At 38.3% G+C, this 19,742-nt stretch overlaps 1 protein-coding gene across 1 annotated transcript in view; it reads right to left on the reverse strand.

Moving 5' to 3' along the window:
• The window catches only part of CDK15 (cyclin dependent kinase 15), a 93,576-nt gene extending 80,451 nt beyond the window's left edge, over positions 1-13,125 (reverse strand). The window contains exons 1-3 of the mRNA XM_027873516.1: positions 12,976-13,125; positions 12,706-12,800; positions 11,494-11,573 (exon numbers count right to left, since the gene is read on the reverse strand). Coding sequence (XP_027729317.1) covers positions 11,494-11,573; positions 12,706-12,800; positions 12,976-13,095 — 295 coding nt within the window. The 5' untranslated portion in view covers positions 13,096-13,125. The remainder of the gene's footprint in view (positions 1-11,493; positions 11,574-12,705; positions 12,801-12,975) is intronic.
• Positions 13,126-19,742: the final 6,617 nt, after the last annotated feature.

A 19,742-nucleotide genomic window follows, 5' to 3' on the forward strand; every position in this document is an offset into this window, starting at 1 on the left:
TCAAGATCAAATCAGAAGGGTTTTTTTAAATGATTCTTTAAAAAAGCAGCTACCCTAGCCATGAACCATGAAAGTCCTTGGGGACAAAATTATTCTTGGATTATTTTCCAGTTTTATTTCTTTCATGATGTTGGCTAAGAGACCTATCATATCCAGTAGAAGAGTCTAAGTCCCATATGAGAAATTCCCAGATTCTGAAGTATATATCAGAGTTTTTATACTTAAAATTTCCTTCCCTCTGTGCTCCACAGTCTACATTTCTTCATCTATTACTATCCCCAGGATCTGGAGATCAGTTATCCTAGCTTCATTCATTAAATAAGACACAAGCTGCTCAAACCAAGAAGATAGGCAATGACTCATGATAAGTTTTTTGGGGAATGGGGCGAGAGGGAGGTAAAGGACTGGTATTAAAAAGGACAGAGACAAATAACATACAGTCATCTCTTCCACACACGCCTGGCTCTGTTCTAATCCCTCTTCTCTTTTCTCTCCATCTTCTTTCACTATGTGACCTCATCAGCTCTGACGAGTTCAATTATCATTTCTAAACAGATGTTTCTCAGATCGATATATCTGACCCTAATCTCTCTTGAATTCCAGCCCCACAACAGTGGTTTCCTAGTAGACATTTCAAACTAGATATCCCATAAGCTTCACAAAACCCACATGTCCAAAACAGGCATTACCTCTTCCCTGTCCAATTCACCTCTCTTCTGACCTTTCCTATTACTATCAAGGGTACCATTATCCTCTTAGTCACTCAAATTTACACCATCAGTGATGTCTTTTATCCCTCACTATCCCTTATCTCACATGTCTAATCTGTTGCCAATGCTTGTCATTTCTTTCTCCACATTATCTGTTGGGTGCTATCCTTTTTCCTAGCCTCCAAGTTGGGGGAAAGATGTTCCTACCCCCTACTCTGCCCCAAACTGAGCAATTCCTCCGAAATCTCTCTTTCTCTCCTTACCATGAGAGGAAAAGAATCTAAGCATAAAATTTGCTTTTTGCTCCTGAAGTCAAAAACACCCACCACTGGACACTGTATAGCCTGAATTGCATAGCCTCATCACCATTTTGTGTCGCACCCCCTCCATCAATGAATTGTTTGTTCCCCTTTATATAAAAGAAATTTTCGGCCATTAACTCTGGTTATGTAATCAAACCTAGTTCTATGAATAGAGGTTGAAGAAATTAATTATTCTAGGAAAAGTGGGAATGCATGCAGCCTCTAGTGTGGTATTTGAAGTGGCAGTGGAGTAGTGATTTCTCCTCCAGGACATCTCAAACTTTTTTGGTCACCTTGAAATCACATTTAGCCAGCTCAAAGTTGGTTTTAAATAAAGATATTTATAGTATTTACAAACAGTATTGTAAATATGTAAATATTGTTAACAGAGACAAATGGGGAAACTGAAGTGAATAAAAAATCAAAGTTCTCCAATATGGGATGGAGGTTGGGAAGGAGGGATGAGGAAAGTGACTTCTGGGGGGGCACCACATTGGTTCCTGTTTGGATTCCTTATTGATACTTTACTGAAACTCCCCATTTTTTCCCTTCCAGCACCTTGTCAGTGGGTGTAGACATTTACAGAGTGAGGGACTCCCTTCAGCCTCACTCATTAATTACCATCATATCCCCAATCTCTACTCTGGTGTCTCCTGTGTGAGAAGGCACAGACTGCATAACTGAGGTTAGAGGCTGTATAGGAAAATAAGGGTTTCATAGGAGGAAGAGTGGTACATAGAAGAATAAGAACATAAGAATGATAGTGAGGGGAAAGATAAGAGGAAATCACTGGGAATCTGTAGAATGATTAAAGAAACAGCTAAGAATATATTTGAGGGGGTAGGATCAGAATGAAAGAGGTAGCTAAGGAGAGGAGGAAGTGACCATTCTGAGATTCTTAAAGCAGCCTACTTACTCAAGTCTGTCTACTCTTCGTGTCTCTAAGATGTCTCCCTTTATCTCCATTTCCTTTGCCATTACTTTTTTGGTCCCTATGTCTCACTTGGTTTATTATAATAGTCTCCCAAATGGTGTCCCTGCTTCTGCCCCTCCCTTTCTAATTTGACTCTGGTGTGTAGGATTAGCCAATCAAGCAATAAATATGTATTAATCACCTACTATATGCCAGGCACTGTGCTAAGTGCTGGGGATACAAATAGAAAGAAAGAAAGAAAGAAAGAAAGAAGGAAAGAAAGAAAGAAAGAAAGAAAGAAAGAAAGAGACAATCGCTGCTCTCAAGGAACTTAGCATCTAACAGGAGAAGACAAAAACACAAAAAGAAACTGAAAAGGGGGGTAGGAAGTACCTGATGTAGGGGCATGGTGGAGAGTTAGTAAGAGAAGTCCCAAGATAGTGTAGCCAGGTGACAAACGAGGAGATGTCTGAGCTCATGGATTATCTTTCCAAAATATGGCTTTCAGCACATTAATCCTCAACTCAAAAGCGTTCATTTTTACCCAAAGTCTAAACTCCTTCTTAGCATTCAAGGCTCTTTAATATCTGGTCCTACCCTGGTCTTTCTAGCCTTACTTCCCACTACTCAACTACACAAACTTTCAACTCCATTCATTCATTTTTAAACATTTACTAATTGTGTCTGTGAAGTATACTATCTCCTTGAAAAAGTCACAAAATTCCTACTTCTGAGCATTTGTTATATTATTTCCCCCCATTCCGCAGTCCTTTATCCATTTTATCCAAATCTTAGTCATTCCTCAAAGTTCTAATCTGACCTACTCCATTAAGCCTTTCCTACTCATTCAGACTGCAATGAATTCTCTCCTCTCCTTATTCATACTTACTTGCCTGTCCCATTCAATATGTAACTGCATCCTGTAATGTTTTGTGACATCTCTAATGGGGCTATATTGCATTGTTATTTAACTTTTCACTTGTTTATATCTTGTATCCTCAATTAGAAAGTAAGTTCATTGTACCATGGTAAGGGTTCCTAAAATATTTTACATTGTAAATATTTACTATGTGCTTGTTAATGAAGAAAGAATGCAGGAATGACGGGGTCTCTGTTAATAAAATGTAAAAAACCTGTTGAGACAATTCTAATGGGGCAAATTTATTTTATTAGAATGTAAGCTACTTGAGGACAGGTACTATTTTTGTATTTTCTTTGTTTCCCAATGCTTGCACAATGCCTGGCCCATAATAAGCACTTAATAAATGCTTATTGATTATCAATAACAATCAATATCCATTAGTTAATATATTCATGAGATAGGCTAAAAGAAGATTACTAAAAGATGAACACTTTCAAAGTTGAAATATCTAAGACTGCATCAGAAAATAACGGGTTTATTACACAAAGAAGCATATGTGAAATACCAGTTTATTAGAAAATGCTTATTAGTGTTAAGGTAGTTCTCCCAAAACTTTATATTGTGATATAATGAGCATTGAACTTTGAATGGGAAGGCCAGCAGTTCCAGTCCTGGCTTGACCACCTACTCATTTTGTGAGTTTGGACAAATGATTTCATCCCCACGATCATCTGCTTCTTTCTCTCTCAAGTGAAGATAATATCCATTAGCAGAGCAGAAGAGAGAAGTGCAATAGAATTATGGGCAGTAGAGAATACAAGTGATTTGTCCATGGTCTATGGATGATTGCCATAAGAGTTTTCACCATCCTGAGTTTAGTGTTTGTAACTGAAGTGAAGCCAGAAGATTGCCTCAGGACTTCCATTCAGGGCAGCTGGATCCAGGATACTTAAGGGAATGTGCTGGTGTATTCTTATGAGACCAGTCAAGATAATCTATGGGTTAGAGAGAGTTGTGTGCAAGGATAGAGTGAAGGAAGAGCTAAATAAAGTCTGTAGATATGTCCCTTACATAGCATTTGCATTCTCTTCATTGCCCTCCCTTGGTAATGGCATCAAGGGAGTTACATCTTTATCTCTAAGGTGGTATGTATCCCCTCTTTCTGTGCCCATGGGGTTTCATTTCTTCCCACCCCATGCCCAACAATACATCTGTACCTAGGAGAAAGGACTATAATGACACACCAAATGTTGAGTCTCTGAGAGGACATCCCCGTTCCCTATGCTTTTAGGCATACCAGTATTAGTTGGCCTCAGGCCCTGAGCATCAGAGGTGAGAGATACCAACTACCTCACAGGGTTGATATGAAGTTATATGATAAATGTATATAAAGCATTTTTGTAACCATCAAATACTATGTAAAATATAAGCTATTATGGTTAAAGACTTAATTTGGGGAGGCAAGCTAGAATGTAGCATTTTATTGAACCTGAAGCTTTCTTCTAATGGCACTTAAATGCTAAATTTTAAATGCCAGATGCTATAAGATCTGGATTGGGCCAGAGGAAAAAAACAGTATTTGCCCATGTGCCCCTTCAATGGATAGGTCTTTTACAAGCTGAAAATTTCTGTGACAACTAGATCGTCTTATGATCTATTTCTTTCAAGGTATTTCTCCTTTCCATCCAACCATTCAACACACCAATTGAAAAGTAAGTCATTTGTTATATCTGTTTCCTTCACAAGGGACTAAGTGCAAACTAATTTTTCAGTAGACTACCTTTATAATACAAGAGGAGTCAAGGCTTATGGAGAGTTCTTTACACTAAGGACCTTGTGGGAAATAAACCAATCAATGAGCATTTATTAAGCTCACACTATGTGCCAGGTACTGTGGTAGGCACTAGGAATGGGGAGACCAAAACTAAAATAATCTCTGCCCTCAAAGAGCTTACATTCTATCAAAGAAACAAGGCACATATATGAAGATACAAAATATTTACTGAGCAAATACTAGGTCAAAGAGAAGGGAAGGTATCAACAGCAGATGGAGAACAGGAGAAAAAAAAGTGAGATACAGGAGGTAGTATTTGAGCTGAGTTTTGAGAATAGAGATTCATTCCTAAGGGGTGAAAGTGAGGAAGGAGTGTGTTATAGGCACAGTAAATAGCTTCTGCAAAGCCTTGGGGCTGAAAGAGAAGCAAAATGGCACAGGTGGGGGCTTTTTTTGTTTTCTTCATCAAACAAATTCCCACCTTGAAAACACAGTTCGAAATTCACTGCCTGAACAAAACTTTGCCAGGAACGAGCTGACTTGGATCACTTCAATCGCGTTAGTAACCCCATATAATCATTATCTATCTTTCTAGAGCTGGAACCGGTTATCAGAGGACTTGCCTCTAATGAAAGTGATCGTATTGACTTTTCATTTCTCTCCCTCATTTGATTAGGAACATTTCGAGAGCAGGAACCACGCCTACGGTTGCTTTGTCAACTCCCCCCTCATTGCTAAAACAGTCCTCTGAACACAGGGAACCTTTAATAAACGCTGCTTAATGAGCAGTTGAGAATTCACATGGAGCTGCAGATGAGAACCCCAAAACCACAAGCCCTCTCTAAGTGCATCTTCAGTGTGCTGGGTTACTTTATAGAACCACAAAGGCTCGACTGGGGCATGTGGGGGCTGATCCCTGTGCAAGGAAGACGTGTTTTTGTGTCTCTCAGTTTCAAGGCTAACTCATAAACTTTCACAACAGGACACACGGTGGCCTGCAGAGTAACAATCTGAGGACTGAGAAAATCAAATCATCCATGAAGAAGAAAAATCCTTAAAGTGTGAGCGTCCTAGTTCTCATGCAACTGCCACTCCCCCAGGTCTCTTATACTAAGATGATGACCAGGGCACACACAGAGCCAGGTGGGAGTGTAAAAAATAAATTTTAAAAACCATGTGCTCTCCCCTCAAGGTGAAAGTTTGAACAGTATTTTAACCTCTAAAAAAGAAGATGTAGGTGGGAGTTTACTGGTCACCAGAGATTCAGGACCTTCACATGAACATGAACCTTGATTTATTATGAAATATTTATCTGCCTTCTGTGAAGAGTGGAATTTTCTGGCATTAAGAGATAGATTTATTTTTTTTTTTAAATCTTTGAAGTGCTCCTCCTTGTGTCCTTCCCATATGATTTTAAATGACCTACCTCTAGGTCTGGCCCTCTAGGCACAGATGATACACACATATGCCATTCATTTATTTATTTTTTCAAAGTGCTCACTTTGGGATCTTTAGATAGATTATTGATATTCATGACATTCTAAAAATTGTGGCCACTTATGATTGTGAAGATGTTCTGGGCATCAAAATGAATGCCAGACAAAACCAGTGGAATGCAACAGATCAAAAAAGACTTCTAGGGCATGAGCTTAACCTCCTTTAGGCAGGTTCAGAGAGGGGGGAAGGTTTTTCTTTTCTTTTCTCCTTCTCTATTACCAATAAAATGTTCAGAATAGTCAACTGATTTTCCACTAAAGTTACATTGGACTTAGATTCTTTCAGTTTGCCTTCTCAAAAACTTTCTAAGTTTAGTCAAGGGACATCATTTGTGACTGTAATACAGATAGGATTTAGTTGCTAGAAATAATAAATATAGTCAATTTTCTCTTTTTCCAGGGGGAATTAAATAACAAAAGCTTCAGGGACTATAAACTGGAGTTCCTTTATTTGGGTATCACAAATCAAAATAATAAAGAATATACCTGCCAACCAGACAAAAATTTCAGATACATAGAAAGACATAAATATTTCAAATCTTAATTTTTTTCATATTTTAGCCTCTGTTATGCTACCCTTCTAAATTTATCTGATCTTATATAGATCCGACATACATTCTGTATATATATGTATGTATATGATATACATATGAATGTGCATTATTATTATTATTATTTTAATTCCTAGAGATTTGGGCCTTAACTAACCTACAATTTAGAGGCAGAAGGGGATCCAGAATCCCATCAAATCTCTCATTTTATAGGTGAGAAAAATGAGACCCAGAGAGGTCAAATGATTTATTCATGGTTACACAGACAGCAAATAGCAGAGTCGAGATTCAAACCCAGGATCTCTGAGTCCACTCCACTATGTCGCGCTGTCATAGGTTCTATTTTGGATTTAATCAGTAATTCAATGATCTTGGTCAAGTTCCTTAACCTTTTTTCTGGCTTAGTGTTGCCATAAAGACTATTGATAAAGATCATTGATGGAAAATCCATTTCATTTTGAAACTCATTCTTGTTACCATGGAATAGAATCAGAATCAATGTTTTTGTGATATGGAGAGTTAGCTTCTCTTTAAGATGTTTCTTCCACCTTTTGTAGCTTACCTCCAGTAGTTTGTCTATTGCCTTATTTTTTTTTTCATTTTAAAAAGTGTTGCTAAAAGAAATACTTGAGTTAAGTATTTCCAAATTTAATAAACAAGAAGTTATACAATTCCTGATTCTTTCCAAAAAAGTAAATGGAACCAATTCACTACAAATTCTATGTGGATGTTACTTTGAACAAACAAAAAAGGTTGATCATCACAGTGATACCATTAAAATAATACACATCTTGAAAGTCTGACCCTAAAGGTCAACTAATGATGTAATCAGGCAACCAACTCTACAGAGCTAACGAGCAATCTTCATTATTCATGTGTGACTTACTCATGGCAAATTTAAAATCGCTGACAGGCATCTGCCTGGGTCACCTTTCCCCAATGTCAGTTGATTTAATACAGTTTACTTAGGCTGATATTAAAATTAATAATTAGGAGAATAAATCTTATAATTGAAAAAAAGGCCCAACACATATTTGCTACCAAAATAATTTCCATTTGGCTCTGGGACAATCTGTGGTTTTGAATCCTTTGGGCCACTAGTCTTTTCCATTAACACAGATAATGCTGCATAGGGAATTGACTAGTATTACTCCTCCTAGTGTTAATTGTACCCTAAAATCAAATGAAAACTAATATTAAATTAAGTGACCAACCTAATAAAATGATATATATGCTATGCCAATATACAAAGACCCCATAAATGCAGTAAAATCCTACTCAATAAATTTCTGGCTGCCATGGTAAAAGAACAGCTAAGCTGTTCAGGAAAATTCCCGCTTAAGGCTTTTAAAGAGAGTGGATAACTCTTTGAATTTTCTGCTTAGAAATTATGCCTTGCACGGGCTAGAGAAAATGCACATTGTATTTTCTGCTGCCCTCTTTAAGTTAGTGACCCTGAATTTCAGGTAATGAACCACAGCTGTACTTGCTTTCAGTTCCCAGCCCTTCTCATTTAACCTCCTGTCTGTCTGATCTCACAACCTTAAAGCTCTTTTAGGAAAAATGGGGCAATGCCAAAATTTTTAAATGAGGCCTCATATCTTTTCAAGGGGGAATGCCTCCCTTAATTAGGGCACTACTTCTTTGTAATACAGCTTGTTATGCTGATGATCACTTCAAATTCAGTCCTTCTAGGATCTGTAATATCACCAGAGATGGTATTTCTTCCACCAACGAAGACTGTAATCCTTATTCATAGATAGATGGTCTTCCAGAGCTGTTATGGCAGGGGAAAAAAAATCTCCTCCTGCAGCCAATCTACAGATGAGTCTCTGAATTTTCTGTGCTGGTTCTTGGGCAATAGACAGTTCACCCCTGGTCCAGACTCACAAGCCTTTGCAGCTAGAGAGGACCTGCCAAAGCTTATGCTCTGTTCGCATCATTTTCAAGAATGAAGGGTCACCTTCATGCCATAATGAGGGATCAGAATAGGACTTTAGTGGAAGTTAACCAACTGTCCTTAGGAGAGATCTGCAGTTTCACGTACAATCCTTCGGCTCTGATCTACTTTACACGAAAATACTCAGTTTATTTTGTATTTGCTGAACAATTCACTTAACTTCTCAAGCCTCAGTTTTCTTATCTATAAAACAGGGATAATAATAATACCTACCTCACAAGGTTGTTGTGAGAACTAAATTACACACACACACACGCGCACACACACACACACACACACACACGCTATCTTCTAAGCCTTAAAGAACTACATACATGTTAGCTATTCTTCTTAACGTAAAAATAAAATCTTAAAAAGGAAAAAATAAGTTATACTGATAGAAGGAAGTATTTTAAATAGTCCATTTGACTCCTACAAAACTTAATGTGTTAAGTTTGCCTGTGAGTTTTAAACTAATACAAAGCAAAGGCATTCATTAAAGTAAACAATAATAATTAAAATTTACACAGCACTTTCAAGTCGACAATTTGTTTTCTTCACAAAATTGTCAGTGCTTACCGCACAGTACATAGTTAATAAATAGTTACACGTTTTCCTAGGGTCTGACCATGTCATTCCCTTGCTCAGTACACTATAGCTGCCTCCTATTGCCGCTTGAATCAAATATAACCTTATTCATTTAACATTTAAGGTTCTTCACAGCCGAGCCCCCGCCTACCTTTCCAGTTTTATTCCATATGTTACCCCCTTCCTGTACTTTATAATGCAGCCAAATTGCCCTTCTTGTAATTTCTCACACATTTCCCATCTCCACACCTTCACCTTAGCTGTTCCCCAGTCCTGGCTCCTCACCTCCAGCTCTCAGTCCCTTGTTTTCTTCAAAACTCAGCTCTAGTATCCCTTTCTAAATGGAGTCTTTTCTGATCCCTCAGCTGCTAGTGCTCTCCTCCCCCCAAAAAAGAATTACCCTTCATTAATTTTCTACATATTTATATGCATACATCTCTTCCTTGAAAGAATGTAAGGCTTCTGAGGACAGGGATTATTTCACCTTTTTCGTTTGGATCTCTAGCATCTAACATGCAGAAAAGCAGAGGCAGCTAGATTGCGCAGCAGATAGAAGACTGGATCTGGAGTTAGGAAGACCTGAATTCAAATCCCATCTCAGAAACGTACTAGCTGTGTGAACCTGGGCAAGTCACTTGACCTATGCCACAGTTTCTTCATCTGTAAAACAAGGATAATAGTAGCACCTACCTTCCAGGGTTGTTGGGAAGATCGATAAGATAATATTTCTAAAGACTTTGCAAACCTTAAATGCTAGCTGTTATTACTAGCACAGTGACTGGCACAAAGCTGGTGCTTAATCAGTGATTGACTGGGTCCCTGGGCAATTCACTTAACCTTTCAATGCCCCATGTAACTAACCTGTAGACAAGCTGTACAATAGTTTCAGGTCTTTATGGTAGAGGGGGGCTTCTTCATCAGGTAATCACAGGTCCCAACCCCCACCCCACCCCCCAAAACCAAAAGATTTCATTAACATAACTATATTTTAGGTGCTCTTAAAGAATTTTGAAAATAACATCAAATTTGACTGCCAACCAGAAAGGTGCTGGAGGCAGCTTGATCTGCTTTTTGGTCTACAAGCAAACACATAGGTAAGTTTTTAGTACGAACATTAACAGCTCAGAAATGAGCAAATCTACAAATTTGGGCTTAATAAATTGTTTTGCTGATCGTCTAGACTTCAGAAAGGCATGGAGAAAATGTTAATAATGCAGATGAAACTGACAAATGTGTCCTGCTGTAAATGGTCAACATTTACCAGTACACCCTTGCTAAAAACCACTTTCTAAAGCATTTTACTCCTATGTCTGTTTGTACAGGGTTTAAACCAAAAGAGAGGAATAGTAAGTAGAGAGAGTAGAGACAGTGATGATTCCATGGCAACCTTGTTTCTATGGGCTCCAAATGAAAGGGACACCAAGACCATTATCAATTTACTCCTTATCCAAATGGGAAACAAAGTGTTAAGATGGGTTATATCTATAAATAGAGTGCATTTATTTTTGTTGCATTTGCATATTTTCAGCACATCAATAGCATCTTGCTAATGGTTTGTTTGTTTTTTTTAATTATGAATCATCATTTGTCTCAGTGGCAAACAACCTACCACCGGAGGAAAACAGAAAGGAAGAAGGAAGCTAGAAGCACAAGACTGAAAATATTGATTTGTTTCCTCCCAAAGAGCTTTTTAAGAGTTATTTAGGTAATACATAGTGGTAGGTGGCAAATGTAATTATCCTTAGACACAGCTCACGCTGAGAGGCAGAATGGCTGGAAGGCTAGTCATACAACTAAAAGTTGGGACTACAAAGGTATCTTTCTACCTTTCCTAATTAGATGATGTTCTAGAGATAGATTAAATAGTGAACATTTATGTCGCCCACCTCGGTGTTTCTAAATACAGGATACACACACACACACACACACACACACACACACACACACACGCAGAGCTGGCAACAATAAACAAAACATGGATGACTAAATTTTCATTATTACATATATTTTCTAGTGTCACAAAAAAAAAAAAACATACTGCCTAGCACGGTGTTAGGCACATAATAGATGTTCGATGAATATTTATTTATTTGAATAGCATTGATCAAAGGATACAATCTTTCACTACCTTATTTTCCTTATTCACAATCCATAAAATACAATACAAAAATGATACATCTTATCATAGAAGGTTGATGGCAGTGTGTGGGGGGAGGGGAGAATGAAGTGTAAAGTCACTTTGGAAATGCTGAATATGAGGTGTTAAATAGCAGTGTTATTAAACGGACTTAATAGAATTTTGACACAATAAAAACTTCAAAATAGGTGTCCTTCTGACAGGTATGCTGTATTCCTTACCTTCTCGAATGGCTGTGAAAGGCACCCCTTCTTCTGTATTCATGCTTATGACTTTTAAAGCCACGAGTTGGCCATTTATCCTGCAACAGTTAGAAGGAGAGGCACACACTTACTCAGATGGTCATCAGCAGTACCTTAGATGAAAAAAAAGTTATTCCCAAACTTCAGATTTGATCCCAAATGATTGCTACAGTCTTGGAAGTGCTTTACAATTTGGAGCGTCTATGGTTCTGATCACTCCAAACTTTTCTTAAAGTTGTTTAAACCTATCCTCTATCTATGCAATACAATTAAACCTACATGTTTCTGTAATTCCTTTGTTTCATAAAAGTATATAACATAAGGGCTAAATAAAAACAATGTGATATTTGGCCATATATCATATTTTTATATTAAATATTTTAATTAATGTTTCACCAAAATATGAACTATAATTTTTCTTTATTTCAAAGGCTTTTTAAAAAACCATCTTGGGGAAAAATATATTATCAACAAATCAACTGAATTTAAAATCTCTTACAGCTTTTCATATGTACACATAGCCAAGTATCTTATAAAAAATAGCACCTAGTTCCTAGGTCGACTCTAGAGTCTTTTTGTAGAAGTACGAAATATTCATATTGACTTAGGTTATAACTACATATGCAAAGAACAATGAAGCAAATACGTGAAAGATTCTATCAAAGGCGTTGTATTATTGTGATTAGGGGATGGAGATTTAAGAGTCCAGGATTTGTGATCCAAGGACCTATGTGATCTTGGCCCAGCCAAGATTTACCTCTCTGAGGTCTCAGGTTCCTGATACGTAAAATAACCCTTCCAAGTCTAAGTCTCTATTCCTCTGATCCTGTGGCTCTTCCAATACCAATTTACCTTCACGCCCATAAATAGCGAACCAAGATCCCAGTGCCAGAGGAAATCCACATTCTATGTAACTACATTTTTGCCTAGGGAACGTCAGACTGATAAAAAATATTTCATTGGGTTGACTTGGGTGGAGGGGGAATCGCATTGATTTCTTTTTCTGTGACATACTACTCCTCATTGCAAAAAGGACCCGAGGACGTGGGATAAAAGTTCTTTAAACAATAAACATGAAACTCTCAAGCACAGCACCCTAATCAAATCCTAAATAGAATGATTGTGGAGGCAACCACTTCGCTTACTTTACTGCTGCACCTGGCTTCATAAATATAGATGGGAGTCACTCACCGGCTGATCCCCTTGTAGACTGTGGCATAAGTGCCTTCACCTAGCTTTTCCAAATTCAAGTACGATGAGGCAGCTCCGAAAGGAAGCCTCTTCCTCTGGGGGAGGAAGTGAAAGACACTTAATTAGGGCTGACATTTTCACAGGGAAATTAGATAGCAATTGCTCACCTAAGCTTTTGGGAATGCCCAGTAATTGTCCTGCAAGTAATGACCAACATCCCTAGACAAAACTACACTAAATTCACTGTGATCAACTTAGCTGCTCACTCACCCACGGAAAATCTTGTTCAAGGTCCTTTTCTTGGAAAGAATCACTGTTGCTCCTTGGCCTTTTACTCGTACACTTCCCGGCCTGGGGTGCATGTGATCCCTTGGGGTGCAGTGAAGTCATGGAGCGTGATGCTTCTCTTAGGTCTGTTAGCTGAAGGGAACATACAGAAAGAAAGTGAACGCAAGGCAAGATTCCAGAGATGATGACATTTTCCTTCTCTTTGCTTGCCTGACTTTTCACTTCAGGTGCCTGGGAGAACCTCCTCAGAGCTTAACCTTTCCTGACAGTCAGATTCCTAAAAGCCCACAATGGCAGCTGCCAAAACACCAAAGATTTTATTTAAGGAGCAGCCTCCATTTAAAAATACATCCTTGGTACTTAAGGTCATCTCAGATACAATGATGGATGCTTCCCTATTCACTCTCTCCTTATCCAAACTGATCAGTCATGTCTACTCAATTCTTCTAGCATGGAAATGACTAAACTCAGGTGCCCACCAGAAAGTTATTAATCAATATTTCTCATTCTCACTCGAATTCTAATTCACTAACTGCTGCAGCTCTCTGACTTTGTCTTTCTGGAATTTGATACTGTAATCCACTAACTCAGAGATTTAAAGAGAGTAAGAAGTCCTCACTGTAATTCACATCAAGGGAGTTCAGCACAGCACACCCCCCCCCCCAAAGCATGGGATTAGTACCTTGCTCATTTTACAACATACTCAAGTCTGATTAAAACAAAACAAAACAACCCACAGCCACAAATCTTCTATGTGACTCTAGAAAAGAATCTGTTTTTGTTGGTTTAAACCTACCACAGAAAAGTCAGCTTTATACACAGAGTAAAAGACTTATTGCTGCTCATTTTGGCAATAGATTTTTGAGAGAGATGCTACTGGCTGGGAGAAGAAATACCTCTAATGCAGAATCCATTGCCACAGGCTGACTCCTTCGGCAGCTGCGGGCATCTCTTCCCTCTGAGCGGTAACAGCTGCATCCTGGCTGGAGAGCTTTTGAACACAGCTCTTGACCCATAATCGCCTAGGTGAGGGAGGGAGAATACATTTGTAATTCTCCCCTTCCCTCCTCTCTGCTCTTTGCTCGCTCCTCTTTTGCCAGAGGTCAGTAATGCTGCAGCTTTCATATGACTCACATGAGGTCTCTGCCTGAAGCAGCCTCATGACCTCAGCAGTTTCCCTCCATTAGTGCAAGGAGTAAGCACTCTGAAAGGCTGCTCTTATGTATTCATACGTGCTTATCCAAAAACAAGGTCGAAGCATTAAGATGGTTAAAAACTTTTCAGAGAATTTGGCAGTTTGAAAATTCTTACACCCACATTTTCCACAAGCCAGGGAACTCTTTACACATGGGCTCTTTGCTTTAATGTGTATACTCCTGTTAATTATAATAATGTGTACTTATTATGGGGCAGCTAGGTGGCATAGTGGATAGAGCTCCAGGCCTGGAGTCAGGAAGACTCATCTGCCTAAGTTCAAATCTGGCCTCAGACACTTACGAACTGTGTGACCCTGGGCAAGTCACTTCACCCTATTTGCCTCAGTTTCCTCCTGGGTAAAATGAACTGGAGAAGGAAATGATAAATCATTCCAGTATCTTTGCCAAGAAAACCCCAAATAGGGTCACAAACAGTCAGACACAACTGAAACAGCCAAACAACAACAATCTTATAGCAGTGATGTCAAACCCCAATAGAGATGAGTCCCTGCTGGTAATATATAGACGTAGAAACTTACAAATAACATTATCTCTGTTATATTGTATTTTTATTTATTTTCTTAAGCATTTTCCAATTACACTTTAATCTAGTTCTGGATGCACTTGGGAGTTTTTCAGACATGAGTTTGATATCTGTTCTACCCTTCTGGTGACTGCCATTCACCTCTCGGGGAGCTTTTGGGTGATCCTCAATTTCAGTTCTTTGCAAACCAATCTTCTATGATGAAAAACCATATAACAACATCAAAATAATAATTTCTAGCATTTGTCATCAAGGTTTACAATGCTCTTTCCCCGTGTTATCTCATCTGATCCTCACAATAACCTTAATGTGGGTGCTATTTATTACCTCCATTTTGCAGAAGAAGAAACAGAGGTTGAGTTTAAGTGACTTGACCAGGATTATACAGTTGGCAAATGTTTGAAGAAGGGTTAGGATTTGAACTCAGGTCTTCCTTATTCCAAGTCCAACATGATTCACCGTGCCGCCCAGCTGAGTATTCACTGTACATTGCTAATTTCATCATAGATATTTGAAGTATTGGGGCTATTTTAAATAGGCTTAAAAATATGGTGTGCTAAGTAGCAGATAGGAAATCAATTTTATTCCATGCAGAAACAACAGAGTACAATTCCTAAACTACCTCCTTCTTCCTGCATTTTTTTAATTTGAATTTTGCTTTGCTAACAGTGCCCTCTGCTGACAATTAGTAGTACTACAAGAGAATAAAATCAAGGATCAGTTAGTTTTAAAAATAGTTTTAAAAATCATGGGATCACTGATTTACAGCTGAAAAGGACCTTACAGATCATCTGTTCCAATCTCTTTGTTTTACAAAGGAGGAAACTGAGGGTCAGAGAGAATAGAGAGATTTACCAAGGTCACAAATTAATGGAGAGGAACAGCTAGGTGGCACAGTGAATAGAGCTCTGGCCTTAGAGTCAGGAGGACCTGAGTTCAAATCTGACCTCAGACACTTGACACTTACTAGCTGTGTGACCTGGGCAAGTCACTTAACCCCAATTGCCTTGCCAAAAAATAAATAAATAAATAAACAAGTTAATGGAAAAAGGATTTGAACCCAGATCTTCTGATCTGACATCTAGCATTGCCTCTCTTAATAGTTGCTTTATATCTTACCTAGGCATTTAAAAGCTTTCACTTCTTTTTACTAATGTCATTTAATCATTGTTTGAATGATGTTAGTGTGTCAGCCACCAGGTGCAGGAATAGATTATTGAACCTGAAGTCAAGAAGACTTGAGTTCAAATCCTGCCTTGGACATCTGACTAGCTGTGTCACTTAACCTCTCTCAACCTCACTTTCCTCATCTGTAAAATGAGGATAATAACAGCACCTACCTCACAGGGTTGTTGTAAGTATCAAATGAGTCAATATACGTAAAGTGCTTTGTAAATCTTAAAGCACTACGTAAATGTTAACTTTTATTATTAATATTAATACCATAATAAATGGGATTTTAAAATTCCTATAATTATTTTCCACATCCATCTCCCTTAGGAAAGAATAATATTCACTAATGGTGATTAAATGAACCTGTTATGCAGAGCAAGGTGACACATCATCTCTCCTACTTTCACAGGAAATGCCACCTTGTCTTAGCTCAGGTAAATCTTTCCCATTTGTCTTTCTATTACTCACATTCTGTTGTTGTTGTTCAGTCACTTCAACTGTGTCTGACTTTTCATGACCCCATTTGAGGTTTTCTTGGCAAAGATACCGGACTGGTTTGCCATTTCCTTTGCCAGCTCATTTTTACAGAAGAGGAAACTGAGGCAAACAGGGTTAAGTGACTTGCCCAGGGTCACACAGCTAGTAAGTGTCCAAGGTCACATTTGAACTCAGGAAAATGAGTCTTCCTGACTCCAGACCCAGTGCTCTGTGCACTATGGTGCCACCTACCAGCCCATTCATTCCCTGAGTCATTCTCGGCATCCTCCTTAGCTCCTTCTTTGATGCCTACAAACTTGCCTAGGTTATCCCCATTCTTAAAAACAAACGAACAAGAACACTTCATTTGACTCTGACATCTCCTCAAGCTATCATCTTATATCTCTCTTCTTTTTCACTGCCAACTTCTGGAAAGAATTGTCTGTTCTGTGTACCTGCTCTTCCTATGACTCACTTCTCTACCCTTTGCAATCTGGCTTCACATCCAAGCACTTTACTGAAACTACTCTCTCAAAGACTGCCAATGATTTCTTAACTACTAAATTTGATGGGCTTTTTCTCAGATGTCATCCTTTTTTTTTTTTTTACCTTTTTGTAGACACTATGAATCAACCCCTCTTCCTCAATGTTCTCTCCTCTTATCCTTCATCTCATTAAGCTCTCCTAGTTTTTTTCCATCAGATCTGATTGTCCACTCTGTCTGCCTTAGTGATCTCCATCCATCTGTTGCCTCCTAACCATGGGTATCCCTCAAGGCTCTATCTTGGATCCTCTCTTCTTTTCTCTCTTTGCTCCCTTCTCCTATATAGATGATTCCCAAATCGATATATTCTCTCCTTATCTCTTTTCTAAATGCCAGTCTAGGAATCTGTTAGACATGACCACTTGGATATCCCATCAGCAGCTCAAACTCAACATGCCCAAAATTGAACTCATCATCTTCCTCTCAAACCTACTCCTCCTTCAAATTTCCTTATTTCAGAGAATACCACCATCCTTCCAGTAATGCAAGTTCATAACCCTGAAATTATCTTCAACTCTTCAATTTCCTTTCTCCCAAAGTCTTTTCCACTGGCTATGAAATCTCTGTCATTCATCCGCTTCCTTACATTCACACAACCATCATTCCAGGTCAGGCCCTGGCTATATCTCTCTGTGTCTTTGTCTCTCTCTTTGTGTCTCTGCCTTTCTCTTTGTATCTCTGTCTGTCTCTCTCTGTTTCTCTCTGTCTCTCTGTCTTTCTCTATGTGTCTCTCTGTGTCTCTGTCTCTCTGTGTCTCTGTCTCTGTCTGTCTCTGTCTTTTTCATAATTACCCCCTAATTGCTCTTTTTAGTTCTAGTCTCTTGTCTCACCTCAATCCATCATCCACACAGCTGCCATGATAATATCTCATTCAGTGACTGCTTGTTAACTCTAGGTTAAAGTATAAACTTCTCAGATTAGCATTCAAAACCTTCACAATCTGATACTAACTTACAACTTCAGTCTTATTAGATATGTCTTCTCCTCATCTACTCTATGCTCCACCCAAACCAGACTATTAGCTAGCTCTTCCCTAATTCAACATTCTAGTTCCCTCTACCTTGCATTTGTACAAGCCATCCTGCCACAGGCATCCATCTTCAATTCTCAGAACACCTTCTCTATCTTCCAGGTTCAGTCTAGGCACCATCTCTTCTAATAAGCCTTCCCTGGTCCTCCTAAATGGATAATTGCTTTTGTATTTACATCATCTTCATTTCCAAATATATTCCTCTCCCCTACCTATAGATCTATCCCTTGTAAAAAAAAAGAATAAAGATGAAAGAGAAGAGAAAAGCCAGTGTAATCAACCAGTATAGTCCATGTTCCATACTTGATCCCCACCCTCCATCCTCTTCAATGAAGAGAGGAAACAGTTTTTTTCATCTCTTCTTCAGAGCCAAGATTAGACATTATAATTATAACAGCTTTCCCAATGGCTGTTTTTAATGCTACTTAACACAATAAATTGCTTATCTATGTATATATTGTATACCTCCTTTAGCATGGTAGTTCCATAAAGATTGCTTCTCTTTTTGTTTTTATATCCCCGCCACCATATAGTGTAGTGCTTTGCACATAGTAGGTGCTCAATAAATATTTGTTGAATTGGAGTAAATGCTCTACGTTTAAGCTGCCAGACCCAAGTCTTCACCTCAACACCTATGGTCCATGATGTTGTTATCAATCCCAGACTCTTATCTAGATTTTCCCTACAATCTGACTCCACTTTTTAAAATGTTATTGACCTATTGTGCATCAGGACAGTTAAAGATAGACATAATGTTATATAACACCAAGAGAATCCAGCAATCAACTAATCAATCAATAAGAACTTAGTATGCATCCAGCATATTTCTAGGACTCAGGATACAAAGAAAAAGTGCAACCAAAGTCCATGTTTTAGTACTGAAAGCACTGTCAGGTCAGATAAGGCAACCCATGAACAGATAATGAGACGACTCTAAGAATGATCTGTGGAAGAAGGCTCTTGTTATCTTGCCAAATAAAGCACGTGTTGGTTAAGAATAAAAGAATCCTGGAATGCCCACCATCATCCTTGACTCCTCACTCCCATTCACCCAACACATTCATGTAGTTGCCAAATCTTATTTCTACCTCCACAAAATCTCTTCACCCCCTTTCCTCCACTCACATAGTTACCACCCTACTTCAGGTCCTCATTATTTCTTGCCACAATTATTGCAGTAACTTTCTATTTGATCTCCCTGCCTCAAGTCTCTCTCCAATCCAGTCTATCCTCTATTTCCAGAATATCATATTCTTTGCTTCTTTAATGTGGAAGCTGCTAAATCTTGTGCAATCCTGACTATAACTCCATAATATCGAAATTGTTTCTTTCTGGCTCTTGCAATACTTTCCCCTTGACCTGGGATCTTTGGAATTTGGATATAATATTCCTGGGAGTTTTCATTTTGGGATTTCTTTCAGGATGTGATCAGTGGGTTCTGGATTAAGGATATCAGGGCAGTTTTCTTTGATAATTTCTTGAAATATGATGTCTAGGCTCTTTCTTTGATCATTGTTTTCAAGCAGTCTAATAATTCTTAAATTATGTCTCCAGAATCTATTTTCCAGGATAGCTATTTCCAATGAGATATTTCACTTGTTCTTCTATTTTTTTCATTCTTTTGACTTTGTTTTATTGTTTCTTGATGTCTTGTAGAATCATTAGCTTTCACTTGCCCAATTCTAATTTTTAAGGAATGATTTTCTTCATTGAGCTTTTGTATCTCTTTTTCCATTTGGCCAATTCTGCTCTTTAATGAGTTTTTACACACACACACACACACAC

This window comes from Vombatus ursinus, unplaced genomic scaffold, assembly GCF_900497805.2.
Source record: "Vombatus ursinus unplaced genomic scaffold, bare-nosed wombat genome assembly UNPS02014802.1, whole genome shotgun sequence".
In the NCBI taxonomy this organism is placed as follows: domain Eukaryota; kingdom Metazoa; phylum Chordata; class Mammalia; order Diprotodontia; family Vombatidae; genus Vombatus; species Vombatus ursinus.